This window comes from Prionailurus viverrinus, chromosome X, assembly GCF_022837055.1.
Source record: "Prionailurus viverrinus isolate Anna chromosome X, UM_Priviv_1.0, whole genome shotgun sequence".
NCBI lineage: Eukaryota > Metazoa > Chordata > Mammalia > Carnivora > Felidae > Prionailurus > Prionailurus viverrinus.
Window position 1 is genome coordinate 118,720,949 of NC_062579.1, and position 19,343 is coordinate 118,740,291.

General features: G+C 47.4%; 2 protein-coding genes across 2 annotated transcripts in view; one reads left to right on the plus strand and one right to left on the minus strand.

Moving 5' to 3' along the window:
* Positions 1 to 16,897, minus strand: part of LOC125157090 (basic proline-rich protein-like) — a 32,632-nt gene extending 15,735 nt beyond the window's left edge. Inside the window, exons 1-2 of the mRNA XM_047843307.1 lie at positions 16,892 to 16,897; positions 14,314 to 16,376 (exon numbers count right to left, since the gene is read on the minus strand). Coding sequence (XP_047699263.1) covers positions 15,582 to 16,376; positions 16,892 to 16,897 — 801 coding nt within the window. The 3' untranslated portion in view covers positions 14,314 to 15,581. The remainder of the gene's footprint in view (positions 1 to 14,313; positions 16,377 to 16,891) is intronic.
* A 606-nt stretch (positions 16,898 to 17,503) lies between these two features.
* Positions 17,504 to 18,870, plus strand: LOC125157521 (melanoma-associated antigen 9-like). The gene is made up of 2 exons (XM_047844318.1): positions 17,504 to 18,490; positions 18,634 to 18,870. Exon 1 carries the CDS (start codon positions 17,643 to 17,645, stop codon positions 18,375 to 18,377), a length of 735 nt encoding a protein of 244 aa, XP_047700274.1. The 5' UTR covers positions 17,504 to 17,642; the 3' UTR covers positions 18,378 to 18,490; positions 18,634 to 18,870.
* The last annotated feature ends 473 nt before the right edge of the window (positions 18,871 to 19,343 follow it).

Here is a 19,343-nt window from a genome sequence, read left to right on the forward strand (position 1 = left end):
GATCTTTGCAGGAATATTATTCGTTCCTCTTCCCACTCAGAGGTACTTATGCCCTCCTTTGTAGTAGTCGTCTCATCTTTAACTTTGACACATGAGCCAGCAACATATATTAAAATTCCAAAATGCTCCCAATCATCAGTGAGAGTGTTTACCATTCTTAAAGGAGGGATTTCTGGCCTCTGGATGAAGTTGCACCTTCCCTATGGCCAGGAGTGCAATTTGCATTCCACCCACCCCGGGCTAACTTGGTCCTGAGCAAAGTGGACCTGGAGATAATTCAAGCCTCCAGTGAAATCTTTGACAAGACTACAGGTAAACTTCTTTTGGGATCTCAGTATTTCTGAATTCTTCTGAGAGTGCTGTCAAGACTGAGAGCAGCTGGGGGAAAAAATGTGTGGAGCAGGGATGGGGTAGGTCCATTTCTGAGCTAGCAACTCCCCATGGGTGGATCAGATGACCAAAATGGACTCCTTCTTCCTGTGGGGTCCCCTCAGCTAATGACCTTATGGCCCTACTTATGGGTGATACCATTCTTAGAGAATGAGACTTCCAGCCTGAGGCCTTTCTAATTAGGAGCTTCAAATCCTATTTTTATGGTGGAGGGACTTTATTAGACACTTCCATGAAGTCCTGCCCAGACTGGTGGTACTTCATGTGCTAGAGGAGGAGGTGCTCCCACTGGCATTTCTGGAAGCTCCCTGACCACTGTGGAATCATTCCATTATTCCTATCATCTCCCCACTTAGAGTATCCCCGACCTCAGGGAAAAGAGAGACCCTTCCATTGCTCCATTAAGTACCCCAAGCCCCAGTAGTGGGGGTCTGCATAAAGCGTTTTCTGCAAGGTCACCTTTGCCAGAGCAAAAAAGGAGTGAGGCCAGGGCTTCTGAGTCCTTCCCCCTAGCGAGAGCTCTCATCCAGGTGGGGAGGGAGGTAGAACTCTGCTCCCATCACATGTCAGTAACCTGGCACTGACTTTAAGTCAGTAAAGGACTACTGGGCCTGTTCAGGGTGTTTGTAGTCAGCCCAACATCTCATTGTCATGAGTCTCTGGAATTACACTATCAAGTCATACATGTATGACTATGTCAAAGATATATTCTCCAGAGCTCCAGAGGTCAGCAGAAAGACTGGTCCAGTAGGAGGCAGGATAAACTGATTATTGGCCCAGTAGCTTTCTCCCAAGCCACTGCTAAGTACCAGGTCCTGCTCTTTGAAGGCAGAGGCCCATGAAGGTGTCAAAGCCATCAATGTTAGCAATAAGGGGGCAGAAGGAGCTACCATTTCCATTCCTCCTCTCTAATTCATATAATCTCTACCCTTTTTGTTATTGATTTGACCATATCCCCAGCCTCTTCTAGTCCTTCCCCCTCCAGCATTATCCATGTCCTACTTGACTGGGACTGCTGGTTCTTCAGATGATAGAATATATGAAGGATCATTTTACTATTGTGCATACTTACATGCACAGTTGAATATTTTTACAATAACAATTTTATTTTTTTAAGTTTATTTTTGAGAGAGAGAGAGAGAGAGAGAGAGAGAGACAGTGAGAGAGAATGGGGTAGGACCAGAGAGTTGGAGACACAGAATCCGAAGCAGGCTTCAGGCTCAGCTGTCAGCACAGAGCCCAATGCAGGGCTCGAACTCAGGAACCGCGAGTTCATAACCTGAGCCAAAGTCAGACACTTAACCGACTGAGCCACCCAGGCGCCCCTCTCACTTTCATTCTCATATTGTTTGTTGCTATAGAAACAAAGTTTACTTTTTATATATTGATACTAAGCCCAGCAAACTTTATATTCACTTTATTGATTGAATACTAACTTTAGTACTTTTGAATTTTCTTTGCATGCAATCTAATCATCTGTGAATCATAGAAGCTTTGTTTCTTGTTTTTCTGATTTCTACCTCTTTTATTTTTCTGCTTTTCATTCCTGCACTGGCTAGTATTTCTATGAAAATATTGAATAGAAATGGTGATTAGGTATCCTTGTCTAGTTTGCAGTTTCAAATTAAAAGTTTTCAACTTTTCCTCATACAAGTATGATGTTTGCTATAGGTTTTTCATACTTATCCTTTAGCTAGTTGGCTAAATTTTCCCTTTTATTCATTTGCTAACAAACTTTTTATTTTAGAATGGTTTTAGGTTTGCAAAATTTTGCAAAGATAGTACAGAGTACTCATATATGCTCAATACTTGATTTACTCTAGTATTAACATCTTATATTCACATGGTACATTTGTCACAACTAATGAGCCAATTTTGTTATACTGTTATTAACACAAATTCATACTTTATTCAGATTTCCTCAGTTTTTATCTAATGTCCTTTTTGTGTTTCAGAATCCCATCCAGGATCCCACAATACATTTAGTCATCATGCTTCCTTACGATATTCTTGACTATGACAGTTTCTCAGGCATTCCTTATTTTTGATGACTTTCATAGTTTTGAGTAGTTTGAGGAGTACCAGTCAGGTATATTATAGGATTCCACTCTTGGCATCCTTCGGGTGATTTTGTCATAAAAATACTGGGGTTATGGGCTTTGGGGAGGAATAGCACAAAGGTAAAGGACTATTCTCATGACATCATATCAAGGGTACATACTATCAACATGCCATGAGAGTTGATGTTAATCTTGATCACCTGGCTGAGGTCATATTTTTCAGGCTTCTCTACTATAAAATTACTCTCTCTCCCACCTTTTTCACATTGTACTTTCTGTGGAAGGAAGTCATTATGCATCACACACTTAAGGAGTGAGGAGTTATGCTCCCCCACCTTGAAAGGGGAGTACCTGTTATGCCCAGAATTCGTGATCCCCAAAGACCACCAGGGAGCCAAGTCCGATGCAAAAGCAAGAGAGCCTTTATTCGAGCTAGCTCGAGCTCAATCCCCTACCTGCACCGAGGCAGCGGTGAGATACCGGGAGAGAGAGCGAGTTTCAAAAGGACAAAGGTTTTATTGGGGCCTAGGGGCAGTTGGTGAGGTAATGGCTGTGGCCTCAGCCGATTGGCTGGGGAAGGGTCGGAGTCCTGTTAGGCAGGTGAGCAGGAGGTTACTCAAGGGGAGGAGGCGTGGTCAAGGTGAAGGACACAGAACAACATGGAGTCAGCCAGCGTAGGCCCGCCTTTTCAGTACCTACAAAAAATGATTTGTAATTCTACCACATGAGAGGTGTATCTATAGTCTCCAATTTATTTATTTATCCAGTCACTTATTTACATCAGTATGGACTCATGAATATACACTTTATACTCTGGGACTAACATTTCTTTTTATTATGACCAGATATAGATATTTATTAAATATTTTTATTTATCTACTTAGATATGATGTTCCTCACTCAATCTGTTAATATAGTAAGGCAGTCTTGGGCTTATTTGTCCCTAGATCCATCCCTCATTCTTCTCCTGGTCTGCCTTCAATTATACAGGGGCTAGTCCCTGAAGACTACAATCCTTAGGCTCACCAATATTTGGCTACCATTCTAGTGCAGCCAATTGGAGGCACCAGCAGGAGATTAGAACCCAGGAGGATATACAGTCAGACATTTTTCCTCCTTCTTCCTCTGTATCAAGTGGCTTCTCCTTCAATGACTACATGGGCCCTATGGGTCCAGCCACCATCACATTGGCCCACCATGCCTCCAGATACTAGAATCCAATATTTAGATTATAGTAACACTATCACCTCTCTTTGTCCTACCAGCCTGGAGATCAGATTGACTTTCTCATGTTGCTAATTATTGGTTTGCCCAACTTTCCCTCATTGGGTTCCTCCATCACTTGTGTAATCAGTCCTCTGAATTAAATTTTCACTGTGTTAAATATTTAGAGATGTTTCTATTTTCCTGGATAATCCCTGACTGTTACATGAGGCCAATTACATGGATTGATTTTCTAGTGTTAAATTTCTTTGTTTTCCTGGGATAAATCAACTCTGTTGCCAGCAATCAAATATGTTTCTATTTATAACTAACAACAAAAATAAAATAAAATAAAACAAAATACTCTGGGCCCTGAAATCTCCTCTAAATGACATTTTACCTCTCTCATCCTCTTCACATCCTTCTCAAAAACAATTTTTAGACTCAATTTTCAGTTCCACATGTAAGGAACTTGGAAGTTGCCGCTCCTTCCTAAAAATGAATAAAAAGCTGAACAGACTAAAAAATCAATAACTTTACTTAGATCCATAGAAGAGGTGAGAACACAGGGAAAACAAGTTCTCAAGATTATTGAGACAGGCAGGTGAATACAGGAGGTTGAGAACTTAGCAGAGCAGAAGTTCATAATGGAAACCATTGTGGGAACCAGTTCTGGGGTGACCTGCACTGTAAGTGATGAATTGCTAGATGCTCAGTGTAGACAACTTTGAGAGTTAAAAATTCCAGGTTGGGGGAGTCATTGTAGGGGTGGGAACATTATTGTGAGATTTACTCCAGGTGCTCAAACAGGTTCCCAGAGTAAATATCAGAGAAAAATCCCCCCATGCTTCTGGTAGAGGAAGGTACAAAGGAACCATTTTGAAATATACCAGAGCACTCTGTTCTTTGTAACAAGGCTTGCCCTCAGGGAAGCCTAGTTAACCAGAGCCTAACCTGGTAGGGTATTATCAGAGCATAACTGACTAGGGGAAGGGAAATACCCAACTCCAGTCAGCTCTAGCTTTTCACGTGGGAGAGGGAAATACTCAATTCCAGCCCACTGTAGTCATCCTGTTCCATCAAAGGGAAAGGGAGAGGGGAAAAATAGAAACACTTGTGAAGTTCATAGTGCAGAGGCACAAGCTCACTACAAGACTGGGATCTAACATAAGACCAAAGAAAACTTCCCTTCCCCCCCACACTTTACCACTATATTAAAGTCTTATTTACAGTAGTTCTTTCTACCCAGTACATCATGTCCAACTACTAAGAAAAAAATTACAAGGCATGCCAAAAGGCAAAAACACAATTTAAAGATAAAAAGCAAGCATCAAAATTAGATGTGGCAGGGCTGTTGGAATTATTGGACCAGAAATTCAAAACAACTGTGATTAACATGCTAATGGATCTGATGGATAAGATAGACAGCATGCAAGATTGGCTAGGCAAGGTAAGTAGAAAGAAAAAAAATTTAAGAACCAGAAAGAAATATGAGAGACCAAAAACAATATTGAAAGAGAAAAATAAAGTTGGAAGACTGACACTACCCAACCTCAAGACTTATTATAAAACTATAGTAATCAAAAGAGTGTGGTATTGGTGAAAGAATAGATGAATAGAACAACAGAACACAACAGAGATCCCAGAAATAGACAATATAAATATAGTCAACTGATCTTTGACAAAGGAGCAAAGACAATATAATGGGGAAAAGATAGTCCTTTCAAACATATAGTGTTGGACAACTAAATATTCACATGCAAAAAAATTAATTTAGACAGAGACCTTGCACCCTTCACCAAAATTAACTCAAAATGGATCATAAACCTAAATGTGAAATGCAAAATTATGAAACTCCTAGAAAATAATGGGAGAAATCCTAGATGCCCTGGATATGGCAATGACCTCTTAGATGCAACACACAATCTATGAAAGAAATAATTGATTAAACTGGACTTCATTAAAATTGACAACGTTCTGTTCCATGAAAAAGAATATAAAGAGAATGAGATGAGAAATAACAGACTGGGAGAAAATATTTGCAAAAGACACATCTGATTAAGGACTGTCATCCAAAATATAAAATGCACACCTAAAACTCAAAACTAAGAAATTTTGATTTTAAAATGGGCCAAAGACCTTAATAGACACCTTACCAAAAAAGATATACAGGTTAAAATGCGTACTTTTAAACTAACTGTTGAGTCCAAGATGACAATGTAGGAAGACCCTGAACTCATCTTCTCCACGGAACACACCAAATTACACCTGTTAATTGAACAACTCCTCCTAAATAAGAACAGAGGGCTGACTGAACAATTTCTGCACAACCAGAAATAGAACTACAAAAGAGAACAGCAAGAAAGATGGAGACGCAGTAACAAAGGGAAGCCCTACCCCTGATGCTGTGAACAGCAGTGGGGAAGGATAGTACCAAGGGACGAGGAACAGATTCCTCTGTCCTTGGGCACAGAAAGAAAGCCACAGTTTAAAAGAGCAAATAGCATGTGAAAGAGACAACCACTAGAACTCTGCCAAAAGGTAGAGGAGCTGTGGGAACACTCTCCAGGTCAGAGAGACTGGAGAACAACATGGTTTACATTAACACTCCAGTTTAAATATCCAAAAGGGAGCAGGGTCCAAACTAGCAGGTCTTGTCATCACAACAAGCTTGGGACCACAGTGATCCCAGAGTCTGCAAGCCCACACTAGCACCAGTAGCACTGGGGAACAGACAATAAGGGGTTTGTTGTTGTTTGTGTTTTTTTGGTTTTTTGTTTTGGTTTTGTTTTGTGGTTTTTTGGTCTTGTTTTGTTTTTGTTCTTTTTGCTTTTTTTTTCTTCTTTGTTGCTTCTTTTTCTTTTTTCGTTTATTTATTTTAAAAATTATTTTATATTATTATTATTTTATTTATTTTAAAAAACTACTGTTCAAAAGACCAACTATGATATAAAATAGTCAGCCCTAGAACTCCACCAGTGAGGGTAGCTGATGGAACACTCTCCAGGTGGGAGAAGCTAACAGATACAGTCTATACCCCATCTCCACCTTGAATCACAGACCAGTGCATAGTCTGGGCACCCTAACTGGCCTGCTGCCTCAGTGAGCCCCAGGCCCCTAGCCCACACCAGCCCCAGCTGACCTACCAAGGTGGCCAAAGGGCAATGAACACTGGGACACCACTAGTTAGCGCTCAAAACGGCCCCAGCCTTCGTGCCAAGGTGACACAGACACAAAGCACCCTAGAACACTCCAGGCCCACACCACTTTGGCTTCAGATGTCTTGCTAGGACCCCCGGGTACAGAGCTCTTTAGAACACCTCATCTGATGTCTGTTTTAAATCCAGTCACCCTGCCAGGGTGTCTTCTAAGACGAGCACCCCAGGAATCCCAGGTTTGTGCCTGCATCAGTTTCTGCTAACCCACCAGGATGCTCCCTATATGGAGTATCCTAGAACACACCCACTTGCAAAGGCCTTGGCCTCAGTATCTCAACCAGCGTACCCACTGTGCTAAACAGCTTGAGACGCCATGGCTTGGACACAATTCAGCTTCAGCTGTCCTGCTAGGGCACATTTTGTATGAAGAGCTCAGGGACCACATCAGCCTGTGCCCATTTTAGCTTTAGCTGTCCTGCCAGGATGCCCCCTGGAGTGCCCCAGGACCTCCCAGTCTGTACTTCACCTTAGCTCCAGCTGCCACTTTAGGGCACCCTCTATGCAGAGAGTCCAGAAACACCCCTGATTATATCCACATCTGCTTCACCTATTCCTGCCAAGGTTCCCTCTGTTTGTAGAGCCTTGGATCCCTCCAGCTTTCACCCACTATAGTTTCAGCGATCTTACTAGAGCACCCTCAGCATAGAGAACTTACTAGGGCCCATACATTGCATCAGCTCCAGCCACCCTGCCAAGGCACCCTCTGCACAGAGCACCATGAGACACTCCATCTTGCACCCATCTCAGCTTTTACAGTCCTTCTAGGGTTCCTTCAGCACATAGAAACCCCGGGACACCCTGGCCTGCATCCACTTTAGCTGTCCTGACAGGGCACCTGCTATGTGGAAAGCTCCAGGACCCTCAGCCCAAGCCAGCCACAGCTCCACTCAGCCAGCAAATTTACCAAGCACACACAGTTAACACAGGGGATGATGATACACAAATATATTCCTTCCAGCTGAGGAGAAGTGGCTATTCCACCTAATCCATAGAAACAAACACAGAAAGTCAAGCAAAATGGGGAGGCAGGAATATGTTCCAAAAGAGAGAACAAGAAAAAAAAAAAAACTCTAAAAAAGAACTAAAGTAAACAGATAAATAATATGCCTGATAAAGAAAGTAATGATCATAAAGATACCCACAAGGCTGGAGAGAAGAGTAGAAAAAAATGAGTGAGAACTTCAACAAAGAGATAGAGGGATGCCTCGGTGGCTCAGTCAGTTAAGCGTCCAACTTTGGCTCAGGTCATGATCTTGTGGTTCATGAGTTCGAGCCCCATGTCGAGCTCTGTGCTGACAGCTCAGAGCCTGGAGTTTGCTTCACATTCTGTGTCTCCCTCTTTCTCTATCCCTCTCCCGCTTGCACTCTGTCTCTCTCTCTCTCTCAAAAAAATAAAGATTAAAAAAATTTTAAAGAGATAGAAAATATAGAGAAGAACCCATCAAAGTTGAATAATACAATAACTGAAATTTAAAAAACATTAGAGGGAATTATCACTCTAGTGGGGGGTGTTGATAATGGAGGAGGGTATGCATGTGTGGGGACAGAGAGTATATAAGAAATCTCTGTACCTTTCCCTTAATTTTGCTATGACCCTTAAACTGCTCTAAAATATTGTCTTAATAAAAATAAATAAATAAAAATAATAATTTTACACTCTAGTTTTTGTATATGTATGTCTAAAAACTTCTAATACCATAAGTTATAGAGTGATATATTCAACTTGTAAAATATTTAAGTAATACACATAAAGCTATACAATATTACCTTTGTCTAAATGATACTTATCTGGATACTAGTCTAAGTATCATTTAGACTAGTTAGGAAATATATACCCTTGAATGTATTAATTAGGAAATTAGGAATGTATTCATTAGGAAATATATACCCTTGAATGTATTAAAAAATAAGAAATATTTATAACATCCAAGGAATTCAAGAAGCTAGGCAATGAATACTATAATAAACCTAAAGAAGTAGAAAATTAGACATAATGAATATAAATGCAGAAATAATGTGCCTGTTCACACACTCTCTCTCTCTCTCTCTCAAAAATAAATAAACTTTAAAAAAAAATTTTTTTAAAGGGGCACCCGGGTGGCTCAGTTGGTTAAGCGCCCGACTTTGGCTCAGGTCATGATCTCACAGTTCATGGGTTCAAGACCCTTGTCGGGCTTTGTGCTGACAGCTCAGAGCCTGGAGCCTGCTTCGGATACTGTGTCTCCCTCTCTCTCTGCCCCTCGCCAGCTCACACTCTGTCTCTCTCTCTCTCTCAAAAATAAATAAACATTAAAAAAATTTTAAAGAAATAATGAAACAAATAACAGTTGAACTAAATAACAAAAGCCAGTTCTTTGAAAATACTTTTGCAAATATGATCAATTACTGAAAAAAAGCACAAATAAACAAATTAAATTAAATAAAATTGGACAAAATATAGGTGCACAGATTTAAATATTATAAGAGAACACTACAAATATGTTACACCTTTTTCTCAGTATAACCAATGGTGGATGTGGACAAGGAAATGTCTCTACTGTGAAAACTAAGGAAACGTTGGTTAAAATGGAGTCAGAAGCCCAGTAGGGGGAGCTCTCACATACTACCACTCTTGGTCAATTGCAGACCCAACAGAAAGCGCCCCACCTTGCAAGCAGATTCTACTTTAGCAACTACTTTATAATCCCAACAAAGGTAATAATGTTTCCTCATCCCCTAGCAACAGCCCAGCCAATGAGAGAAGGTCACAATTTAGCCAATGAAAAGCCACTATATTTCAAACTCCCAGTTTACTCCCATAGGTTTTTCTGCTCATAAGAGCCCTCCAAACTTTCCCCTTTTCTCTATAAAAGAACCCCTCCTTTGTTCTCCAGCATTGCCTATGGTTTTGCAGTAGCTTGTGTGTCCTAATATTGCAATTCTCTTTTATTACAAAAAAAAAAAAACATTTTGCTGGTAAAATACTTGGCTGTTTTATTTTTAAGGTTAACATAACATATAGAAGTATTTCAGCCAATAAACTATGAAAGAGAAAATGAGAGAATTACCATCCTGCATTAATAGATAAAGGTGGTAATTGTTTTTTTTTATTTTTTAATGTTTATTTTTGAGAGAGAGAGAGAGACAGAGACAGAGTGTGAGTGGGGGAGGGGCAGAGGGCTAGAGAGACAAAGAATCTGAAGCAGGCTCCAGGCTCTGAGCTGTCAGCACAGAGCCTGGTGCGGGGCAACGAACCCATAGACTGTGAGATCATGACCCGAGCCAAAGTCGGATGCTTAACCGACTGGGCCACCCAGGCGCCCTGATAAAGGTGGTAATTATTAATGACTGCTGGCATCAGCACAAAGAGAGACAACCAGACAATACGTAACGCCTAATGGAAGTACATAGCATCACCTATGGAGTGGTCTTGCAAAACAACAATAATAACAACAATAAAACAAAACAAACACACGAGCAAATTAATCTGATCAAGCTTACACTTCTAACCACTAATTAAAAGAAACACAAAGGGCTAAAACACATGTTACAGGACACCAAATTGTTACATTAAGTAAAATCTACACTACAAGAAACAGGTCACAATAGAAGACTTGGTTTGTTTTCTTTTTTCCAACAACAAAAAAATTGTACGGAAAAAGATGTGATGTGAGGGGAATTTATAGATTTTTAAAGATTTTAAGGAACATAATGAATAATCACAGCTGTGAACCATATTTGGACACAAATTCAAATTTTTGAAAAAGTATAAGGCCCTCAGGTATATATGAAAAATACCTGGATATTTTCGATATTTAACATTTCATGCTTAGAAATGTACATTGAAATATTTAGACATAAAATAATTATTCCAGCAGCTGAGGCGCAAAGTAGGTGGAGAAATAACTGGAACCAGATTGGCCATGTAATTAAGGTTTTTGATGATGAGGGTCAGGTATATTGAGTTTATTATACTATTCTCTCCACTATTGTATATATTTATAACTTTCCACAAGAAAACATTTCATTATAATTATCATTTTATTAAATTTGAAATCCTAAGTGAAAATGATCATTTTTAGGGGGAAAAAAATGTCCAAATTGGCCCATACAGAAATAAAAAAAAAAAAAAAACCTTAACAATACAAACTGAAACTGTTTTCAAAACTAAAGTCACCCTCAAAAGTTCTAGGACAGGCAGTTTTGGGGGCCAATTCTACAAAATATCAGGGAAAACTAATCACCATCTTATGTCAACTCTTCCAAAACTATAGAAAGATGGGCAACTGTTCAACTCATTCTCCCAAGCTAGCTATTCTTTTTTTTTTTTTTTTGAGAGGGAAAGAGGAGGGAGGGATGGAGGGAGGGAGGGAGAGAGAGAGAGAGAGAGAGAGAGAGAGAGAGAGAGAGAGAGAGAATCTTAAGCAGGCTCCACACTCAGCACAGATCCTGATGTGGGGCTTGATCCCACAACCTGGGATCATGACCTGAGCCAAAATCAAGAGTTGGATGCTCAACCAACTGAGCCACCCAGGTGCCCCTAGCTATTCTTTATTCAAAAATTAAATGTGGACATACCACAAAAAGAATACTTGTGCCAAGTTCATTCATATAGCAGCAAATATCCTAAGTAAATTAATAGCATATTCAACCCAACAGTGAATTAAATGAGCAGTCTGTGTCTAAGGGATGAAAATATGGGGCGCCTGGGTGGCGCAGTCGGTTAAGCGTCCAACTTCAGCCAGGTCACGATCTCGCGGTCCGTGAGTTCGAGCCCCGCGTCGGGCTCTGGGCTGATGGCTCGGAGCCTGGAGCCTGCTTCCCATTCTGTGTCTCCCTCTCTCTCTGCCCCTCCCCCGTTCATGCTCTGTCTCTCTCTGTCCCAAAAATAAATAAACGTTGAAAAAAAAATTAAAAAAAAATAAACATCAAAAAAATGTGGTTTTAAAAAAAAAAAGGAAAGAAAATATGACTTAACATCAAAAAATAATTTCAGGGGCGCCTGGGTGGCGCAGTCGGTTAAGCGTCCGACTTCAGCCAGGTCACGATCTCGATCTCGTGGTCCGTGAGTTCGAGCCCCGCGTCGGGCTCTGGGCTGATGGCTCGGAGCCTGGAGCCTGTTTCCGGTTCTGTGTCTCCCTCTCTCTCTGCCCCTCCCCCGTTCATGCTCTGTCTCTCTCTGTCCCAAAAATAAATAAAAACGTTGAAAAAAAAATTTTTTTTAAAAATAAAAAAATAAATTATTTCAATTGTAATTCCCTACATTGACAAATTAGAGGAAATAAAAAGCATTTGATCACATCAGTTAGTAAAGAAAAAGTATTTTAAAGAAATTCAAGATGAATTCATAGTAAAAAGTTTTAGCAAACTAAGATGAGAAGAACTTCCATTTCCTAAAATAGTGAACATATTTAAATGTCAAATGTTAGAGGCATTCCCATTAAAGACAGGAACTACATTTAGGTAGATACTCTCACCTTCACCATTTATACCTGTACTGGAACACAAAGCCAGACCTATGGGTGTCACATAAATAATAGTATGCACATTGAAAATAAAGAGATAGTGTTTAATAACAATCTGTTCACTTATTTTGAAAAGTCAAAGGAGTAGGCACGTGCGATATTCAAGGGGATGAGTCTTCAGATAGTGTATGAAAGATCCTTATAGCAAACTACCTAGCTCTGCCACACAAAATTATTAACAAATTAGAACATGTAATAGAATATACTCCATTCACAATGACAACAAAATTCAAAAATTACCTATAAAGAAGCCCAGAAAAAACAACAAGATCTATGTAACTATACAGAAAATTATATAAGTAGGGCACCTGAGTGGCTCAGTCGGTTAAGCATCTGACTTCGGCTCAGGTCATGATCTCACAGTTTGTGAATTCAAGTCCCACTTCGGGTGAGCTCAAGACCCGCTTTGGGTGACCCCTGCTTCTCTCTCTCTCTCTCTCTCCCCCACCCCTGCTCACTTGCGCCCTCTCTCTCTCTCTCAAAAAAAAGCCTATACATAATCATATAAATTATACATATATATGACACATAGCTTTATATATCTTTATAAATATAGTTAAGTATATAAGTACATGGGTTTACTGATAGATTCAGGTAAAAGAAGTCCCAAATAAATGAACCAGTATATATTGTTCCAGAATATTGCAAACACAGAATTCTGTTTAAATGATTTACAGATTTAGTGCCCTACTGTGTAGCTGGCAAGATGACTATCAAGCTCAGACTGCTGACTTCTCCCCATACCAAACTTGGAAGACTATAGAAGGAAGGGGAGAAGGGGAATCAACAACAAATTATAAACAACAAACAGGAGAAAGTTCTTCGGGAGAATGGGGAGTAGTGAGTTGGTGCCTGTGTCTGGGCTTGGGGTGTGAAGAGCAACAGGGATGTGGGAAGGTGCTGTAGGCTGCATAGATGCAAATGACAGGATGGATAGGAGAAATGATTTTAAACTTCTGCCCCTACATCCTGGCACAAATCTGAGGCGGGTTCTGGCAGCACACATGCCAGTAGCCCTGGAGTAATACCAAGACAGAGGGAAAGATGGGATGATTGAGGCATTTGAGTCCAGAGTCTGTGCTAATAACCATCTGAAATCATCTTAGCAGGGAGGAATACCCTTTCCAAAAATTATTATGTAAATAGAATATAAAGAACAGACTAGAATAGAGAGTATCAAAGCAAATCACATGTAGTAAGACAAGTTAGTCTTCATCAAATAAGTATAGTCTACACACATACACACATATATATGCACACTCATATAAATATATAACATAAAGAGGCATGCATATATATGTGTGTATACATATGTATGTATATAGTACACACACTAGGTAGAGTCGGACAATGTACTTCTTACTATGGATGAGCATGACAAAGGAAAACTCACTGCAGTGGACCCTGCAATATTAGATAACCATAAAATCGTAGGATCATCCCCCAAAACCCTTGGAGCTCCTCAGTAAATTAAATCTTGAACATATTTCTGAAGTCTGGGTGCTGGCAAAGGGACCACATGGGAAGCAGTGCATCTTCTCTGACCCTTGCCCAGGTTTATGGGCACTAAAGCTCCACTTCAGGCATTTGTCCTGCAACTTCGTGCATTCCCTAAGTGTTGATGAGAGCCTCCTGGGTGAGGATTGAAAATGGCACACGACTCAGAATACTGGGGGCTACTTAGCCCACCTGTGCCCCTGTTGGCAGCTATGAGAGACCTCAAGCCAGGGCAAAAGGCTGGGCACAACCCTCAAAAACGTTCCCTCATGTCTTCAGGAAAGATAGGGAGTGAGAGCCTGGGTCTGAGGCTCTGACCTGCCGGTGCCAAAGTAAAAGTGAGGCTCTGACCCAAGCCTGCCAGAGTCAAGGTGAGGATCCCAGAGAGGAGGGAAGATTCCGCCCCCCCCCCCCCAACCTCCGCCAGCCTCCGAAACCCACCTCTGAGGGATATTATCAATGCCTGGGGACCGGTTGGCCATGGGGTCCAGATGTGACATCCGCCGACATCCTCCCTGCAGACCGGGGTGACAGAGGTGGGGGTCTCGGTCCAGAAGGCCCGATTCAGGTCAGCCAAGGGAAGGGGCCCAGACCCGGCAAACAGGCATATACGTCGACCTGTGAGGGAGCACAGCGGGCCACCGCAGCCAGGAATCCAGGTCAGCCCCGCCGGCAGCCCAGAGAGACCCCGGCAGGGTCGTCAGGCGGAGCACCTCTCCCAGCAGGGCTGTGTACACGGGTCCCCAGAGGGACGGGCCCCGGCTCTTCATGGAGCAGGTGTTGGGACCTGAGGGACAACCGTGGGGCCCTCTCAACCCTGGCGACAGGCTCTCAGCCCCTGCAGCGGCCCTGGGGTCCATGGAGGGAGCTGAGGAACATGGGGTGAGGGGCAAGATCCCAGTTAGGAGAGGGCAGGGACACGGGCCGGGCCAGGGCCAAGGGGCTCAGGACCCCAGGACACACAGAGGGGACCTCCCAGAGTTTGGGCCCTGGCATCCTTCCAGTAAGGGCCCTGGGCGGGATTGGGACTCCTGGAGGCAAGTCGGGCCAGACTTCCACAGCCTGGTGTCAGAGACACGGGGCACAGTAGGGAGGGGGGGGGGGGCCGGGCGGCTCGAAACCTCAGTTTCTCAGAGGGCAGGGCCCAGGTCCTGCGGCGATTCCTGGTGAGGATGCAGAGGACGGAAGGAGCCTGGACCCAACATCAGAATCAGTCTGGTAAGGCCCCCAGGCGGGATGGAGACACTGGGCAAGACTGGATTCGTGCATCCGGGTCTCAGGTAGCCAGGGCCAAGGAGTGAGGTGCGAGAGGGCAGAACAGGGGGAAGGATCGGTGAGCTGGGGAGGACAGGGGACCCTCTGTCTGTCGGGAGCAGCCGCTCAGGTGGGCAGAGGTGAAGAGGGCCCAGGTGCTGCCAGGAGTCAAGTTATACCCCAGCTACGAAGTCAGTCCGTGCCGCAGGCCCGGGGAGCCCCTGCATCGGGCGGCCAGAGGTGGCCGGCGCCCCGTCACTGAGCCTGGGCGGTGCGTCCCAGAGACCTTCAGACCGCGGTCTGAGGGGCACGAGTTCCCATCGTCAGCGGCCACGCACACAGGCCGTCCCCGGGGTGCAGGAGGCCTCGGAGGGAACACCGAGGGAGGGACTCTGGCCCCCAGAACGCAGGCCCCGGCCCGGAAGGCGACCCCTAGCGGCAGCCGAGGGAAGCCCCTAGTGGGAATGAGGCCCCGCGGGGTGTCTGGACTTCCGCATCCGGGTCTCAAGAGACTGGCGGGGCGGGGCGGGGCGGGGCGAGGGGGCCTGGGCCTCGGCGTCGGCGTCGGCGTCGGCGTCGGCGTCTTCCGGCCGCGCCTCGAATCCCGTCAGGCGCGGGAAGGGCGCAGAGCCTCGTGGGCTTCGAGGTGAGGCCCAGAGGGAGGAGCGAGGGGGCCGGGACCCAGAGGGGAATGAGTCCGGCGGTGGGGGCGGCGGTGGAGGCCGCAGGGCGGCGCGACCACGACGACTGTGACCAGGGCGTGAGGCGTGGGCGGACTCGGGCTCTGGGTCCCAGCCCGACTGAGAGCTGGTTGCGCGCGAGGAGCCGGCGTCAGGCGGCAGAGCCCGAGGCCCAGGCCGCCCAGGGAGTCCGGATGGGGACGAGAGGATAGGGCTGAGGGACCCCCAAGGAAGCCACGTGAGCCCCCCGCCATCGGCCCCGGGCCTCCCCGGACTTGGTCGCCTCGTGCGACGCCAGTCGCCTTGGCCCGGACCTCGCCGGGCCGTGAGGGTTGTGGTGGGAGGCAGCGGGCCCGGGGCTCCCCGGGAGAGCCCTGCGGGAGGACGGCCGGAGGCCCCTTGGACCCCAGCCCCGGGGCCGCCCTCGGAAAGCCGCCCCCGCGGTGGGTCTGGGCGAGGGGAGGGCCTTGGTGTGCGGGGCTGGACCCCGGTCAGCCGAGGCAGGATCCCGGGCCCTGGCCGGGGTGCAGGGGAGAGAGGAGGCGCTGCCTCGCAGCCCAGGACACCTGCCTAGGGCCCAGGCCTGCCCTGCCGCTCGGGTCCGCTCTGGCTGTCAGCGGAGGCCCAGAAGGGGCAGGCCCAGGCTGGATGGGGGGTGGGGGGGTGGGGGCTCCCGGGGCGGGGCCGCCCAGAGTCCTGGCCAGAATCTCCTGGCCGCAGTGGGGGGTGGGGGCCCGGGACGATGCTCGCGGTCTGCACCCACCCTGAGACCCTGAGGCGCCCCCTCCCTCCCCCCCTCCCTCCCTCTTCCAGGGGCTCTGCGAGCTCTGCAGTTGAGGCCTTGGTCTGAGGCAGGAGTCCTGAGGTCACAGAGCAGAGGAGGCGCGGCCGCGTGCCAGTCGGTTGTCCAGGCGAGGTGCGTGCTCCGCGCGTGGGGCCGGGGGCTCGCCCATCCCACCCCAGAGGGGACCCCTCGGCCCCCAACCCCCACGCGGCCCCGCTCTCAGGCCTGGGAGCTCGGGGTCTGGGTGGGCTGGGCCTCCCCCTGAGGAGCCACCCCTCTTCTGTCTTCAGGGTCTGGCGACCATCATGCCCCTACGTCAGACGAGTGAGCTCTGCAAGGTCGAGGAGGAGCCCAGACAGGCCCCGCTGCCATGGGATGTACCGCTGTGGGAGGCGGAGGACGAGGAGGTGGAGGTGGTGGAGGTGGAGGTGGAGGTGGTGGAGGTGGAGGAGGTGGATATTGTGGAAGCGGAGCAGGTGCATGCCGAAGAGGAAGAGGAGGTGGATGTGGCGGAGGACGTGCAGCACGTAGAGGTGGAGGAGGTGGAGGAGGTGGAGGAGGTGGAGGAGGTGGAGTTGAAGAAGGAGGAGGTGGAATTGAAGAAGGAGGAGGTGGAGGAGGTGGATTTGGAGGAGGAGGACGAGGTGGATTTGGAGGAGGAGGACGAGGTGGAGGAGGTGGAGTTGAAGGAGGAGAAGGCGGAGGAGGAGGAGGTGGAAGAAGTGGATTTGGAGGTGGAGGTTGAGGTGGAGGAGGTGGAGGTTGAGGTGGAGGAGGTGGAGTCGGAGGAAGAGGAGTTGGAAGAGGAGGAGTTGGAGTTGGAGGTGGAGGAGGTGGAGTCGGAGGAAGAGGAGGAGTTGGAGGAGGAGAAAGCAGAGGAGGAGGAGGAGGGGGGATACCCATCTCCCTCCTCCTCCTCCTCCTCCTCTCCTTCCTCCCTGTCCTCCTCCTGCTCTGTCCTCATTCTGGTCCCCCTGGAGGAGGGGTCTGCTGCTGCCGGGTCCCCGATTCCTCCCCAGAGCCCTCGGAGCTCCTGCCCCTCCCCCAGTGCCATGGCAGGCGCTTCGGGGAGCCAGTCCCACCAGGGCTCCAGCAGCCCCGATGAGGAGGGGTCGAGCACCTGGGGGGCCCCGGCAGGGGCCCAGGCCTCGCTCCCAGATGCGCTCTGCGTGAAGGTGGCCGGCCTGGTGCTGCTTCTGCTCCTCAAGTATCGCACCAAGCAGCCGACCACACGGGCGGAGATGCTGGCGGCGGTTAGCCAAGATGACCAGGACCGCTTCCCCGTGATCTTCCGCCGAGCCTGCGAGTATCTGCAGCTGGTCTTTGGAGTCGACGTGAAGGAAGTGGACCCCCGCGAGCGCTCCTACGTCCTGGTCAGCATCCTGGGCCTCAGCTGCGATGGGACGCCGAGTGGTAGGGACGGCATGCCCAAGACCAGCCTCCTGGTGCTGGTCCTATGGGTGATCCTCCTGGAGGACGACCGTGCCCCTGAGGAGGCGGTGTGGGAAGCGCTGGGGGTCATGGGGGTGTATGCCGGCAGGGAGCACGTATTCTATGGGGAGCCCAGGGAGCTGCTGACCGAAGTCTGGGTGCAGGAAGGGTACCTGGAGTACCGGCAGGTGCCCGGCAGCGAGCCCGCACGCTACGAGTTCCTGTGGGGTCCCAGGGCCCACGCAGAAACCAGCGGCGTGCAAGTGCTGCAGCACATCCTGGCGGTCAACAGCAGGCAGCCCGGGTCTCCGTGTCTGTCCGAAGACGCTGTGAGCCATGAGGAAGAGCGGGCCTGAGCCCGAGGGGCAGCCGGGCCCGTTCCCACCTGGGGTCGAGCAGCTTCTCCTGCGGGACACGCAGCCAGGCCACTTCTCCCCTGCGAGTGCGAGCAGAGCGGGCGCTGGGCGTTGTGAGTAGTGGAGGGCCAGGGCGGCTTGGGGGAAAGCGGGGCCAAGCGCACGTTTGGGTGGGTTCTTGTTCTCTGTCTACGTGGCCTCGGAAATCGATCTTTGTTTCCTCGAGGAAGTTTTCAGATGTCGTTCCTTGTCATAGAAGGTTTCGTGAGCTTCGGGCTCAGTGTGGGAGCGGCACCCACGCCACAGGTGTTCAAGAGTCAGAGTTGTGCCGTTTGGTGCAACGAGCTGGGAACCCTTCCGTCCTCGTTCGGGATCCAGAAGGGAATCGCGGTGCCTGGGCTGGGCACAGACAGGGATGTCTTGCAAACGTGAAGACCCTGGCAGTAAACGGATGGTTTCAGGACATGGAGAAATAAAAGATGTTCGTTCTTGCTTCTTGTCCCTTGTCATCTGTCATTCTGGACAAGGGACATAGAGATGTGTGCCTGCCTTTGCTTGGGTCTCCAAGAAAGGAGGAGACACTCGATCTGAGCAGAGGTCCCCAGCTCACTGGGACATTTGTGGCCGGACGTTCGCTGAGCTCTGCTCACGCTCGGAAGGGCCCTGTGTTGGCAGTGAGGACACTAGGAGAGGCAGGACACGTCCCACCCATAGGTGACTGTCTAGCAGCGACAGTCCCAGTGGGAAGGCAGGGAAGGGTCCCCTAAGAGGAGCAGAACAAATCAAAGGAGGGTGAAGCAGTGTGGCTCCAGGGGGAGCCCTACAATGGAGACATCCTGAGCCAGGCTGGCTTGGTGTCTCTGGTCAGTGTGATGCCTTCTGTGCAGCTGATCACAATGAAACTGGATGTTGACAGTGGCCAGGCCCACAGATGGTGTCCCTTAGGGGTGTGAGCAAAATCTCAAG

Excerpts from the sequence above, each read along its gene's own strand:
- LOC125157521 (XM_047844318.1), top strand. The coding sequence starts at position 17,643 with ATGGCAGGCGCTTCGGGGAGCCAGTCCCACCAGGGCTCCAGCAGCCCC.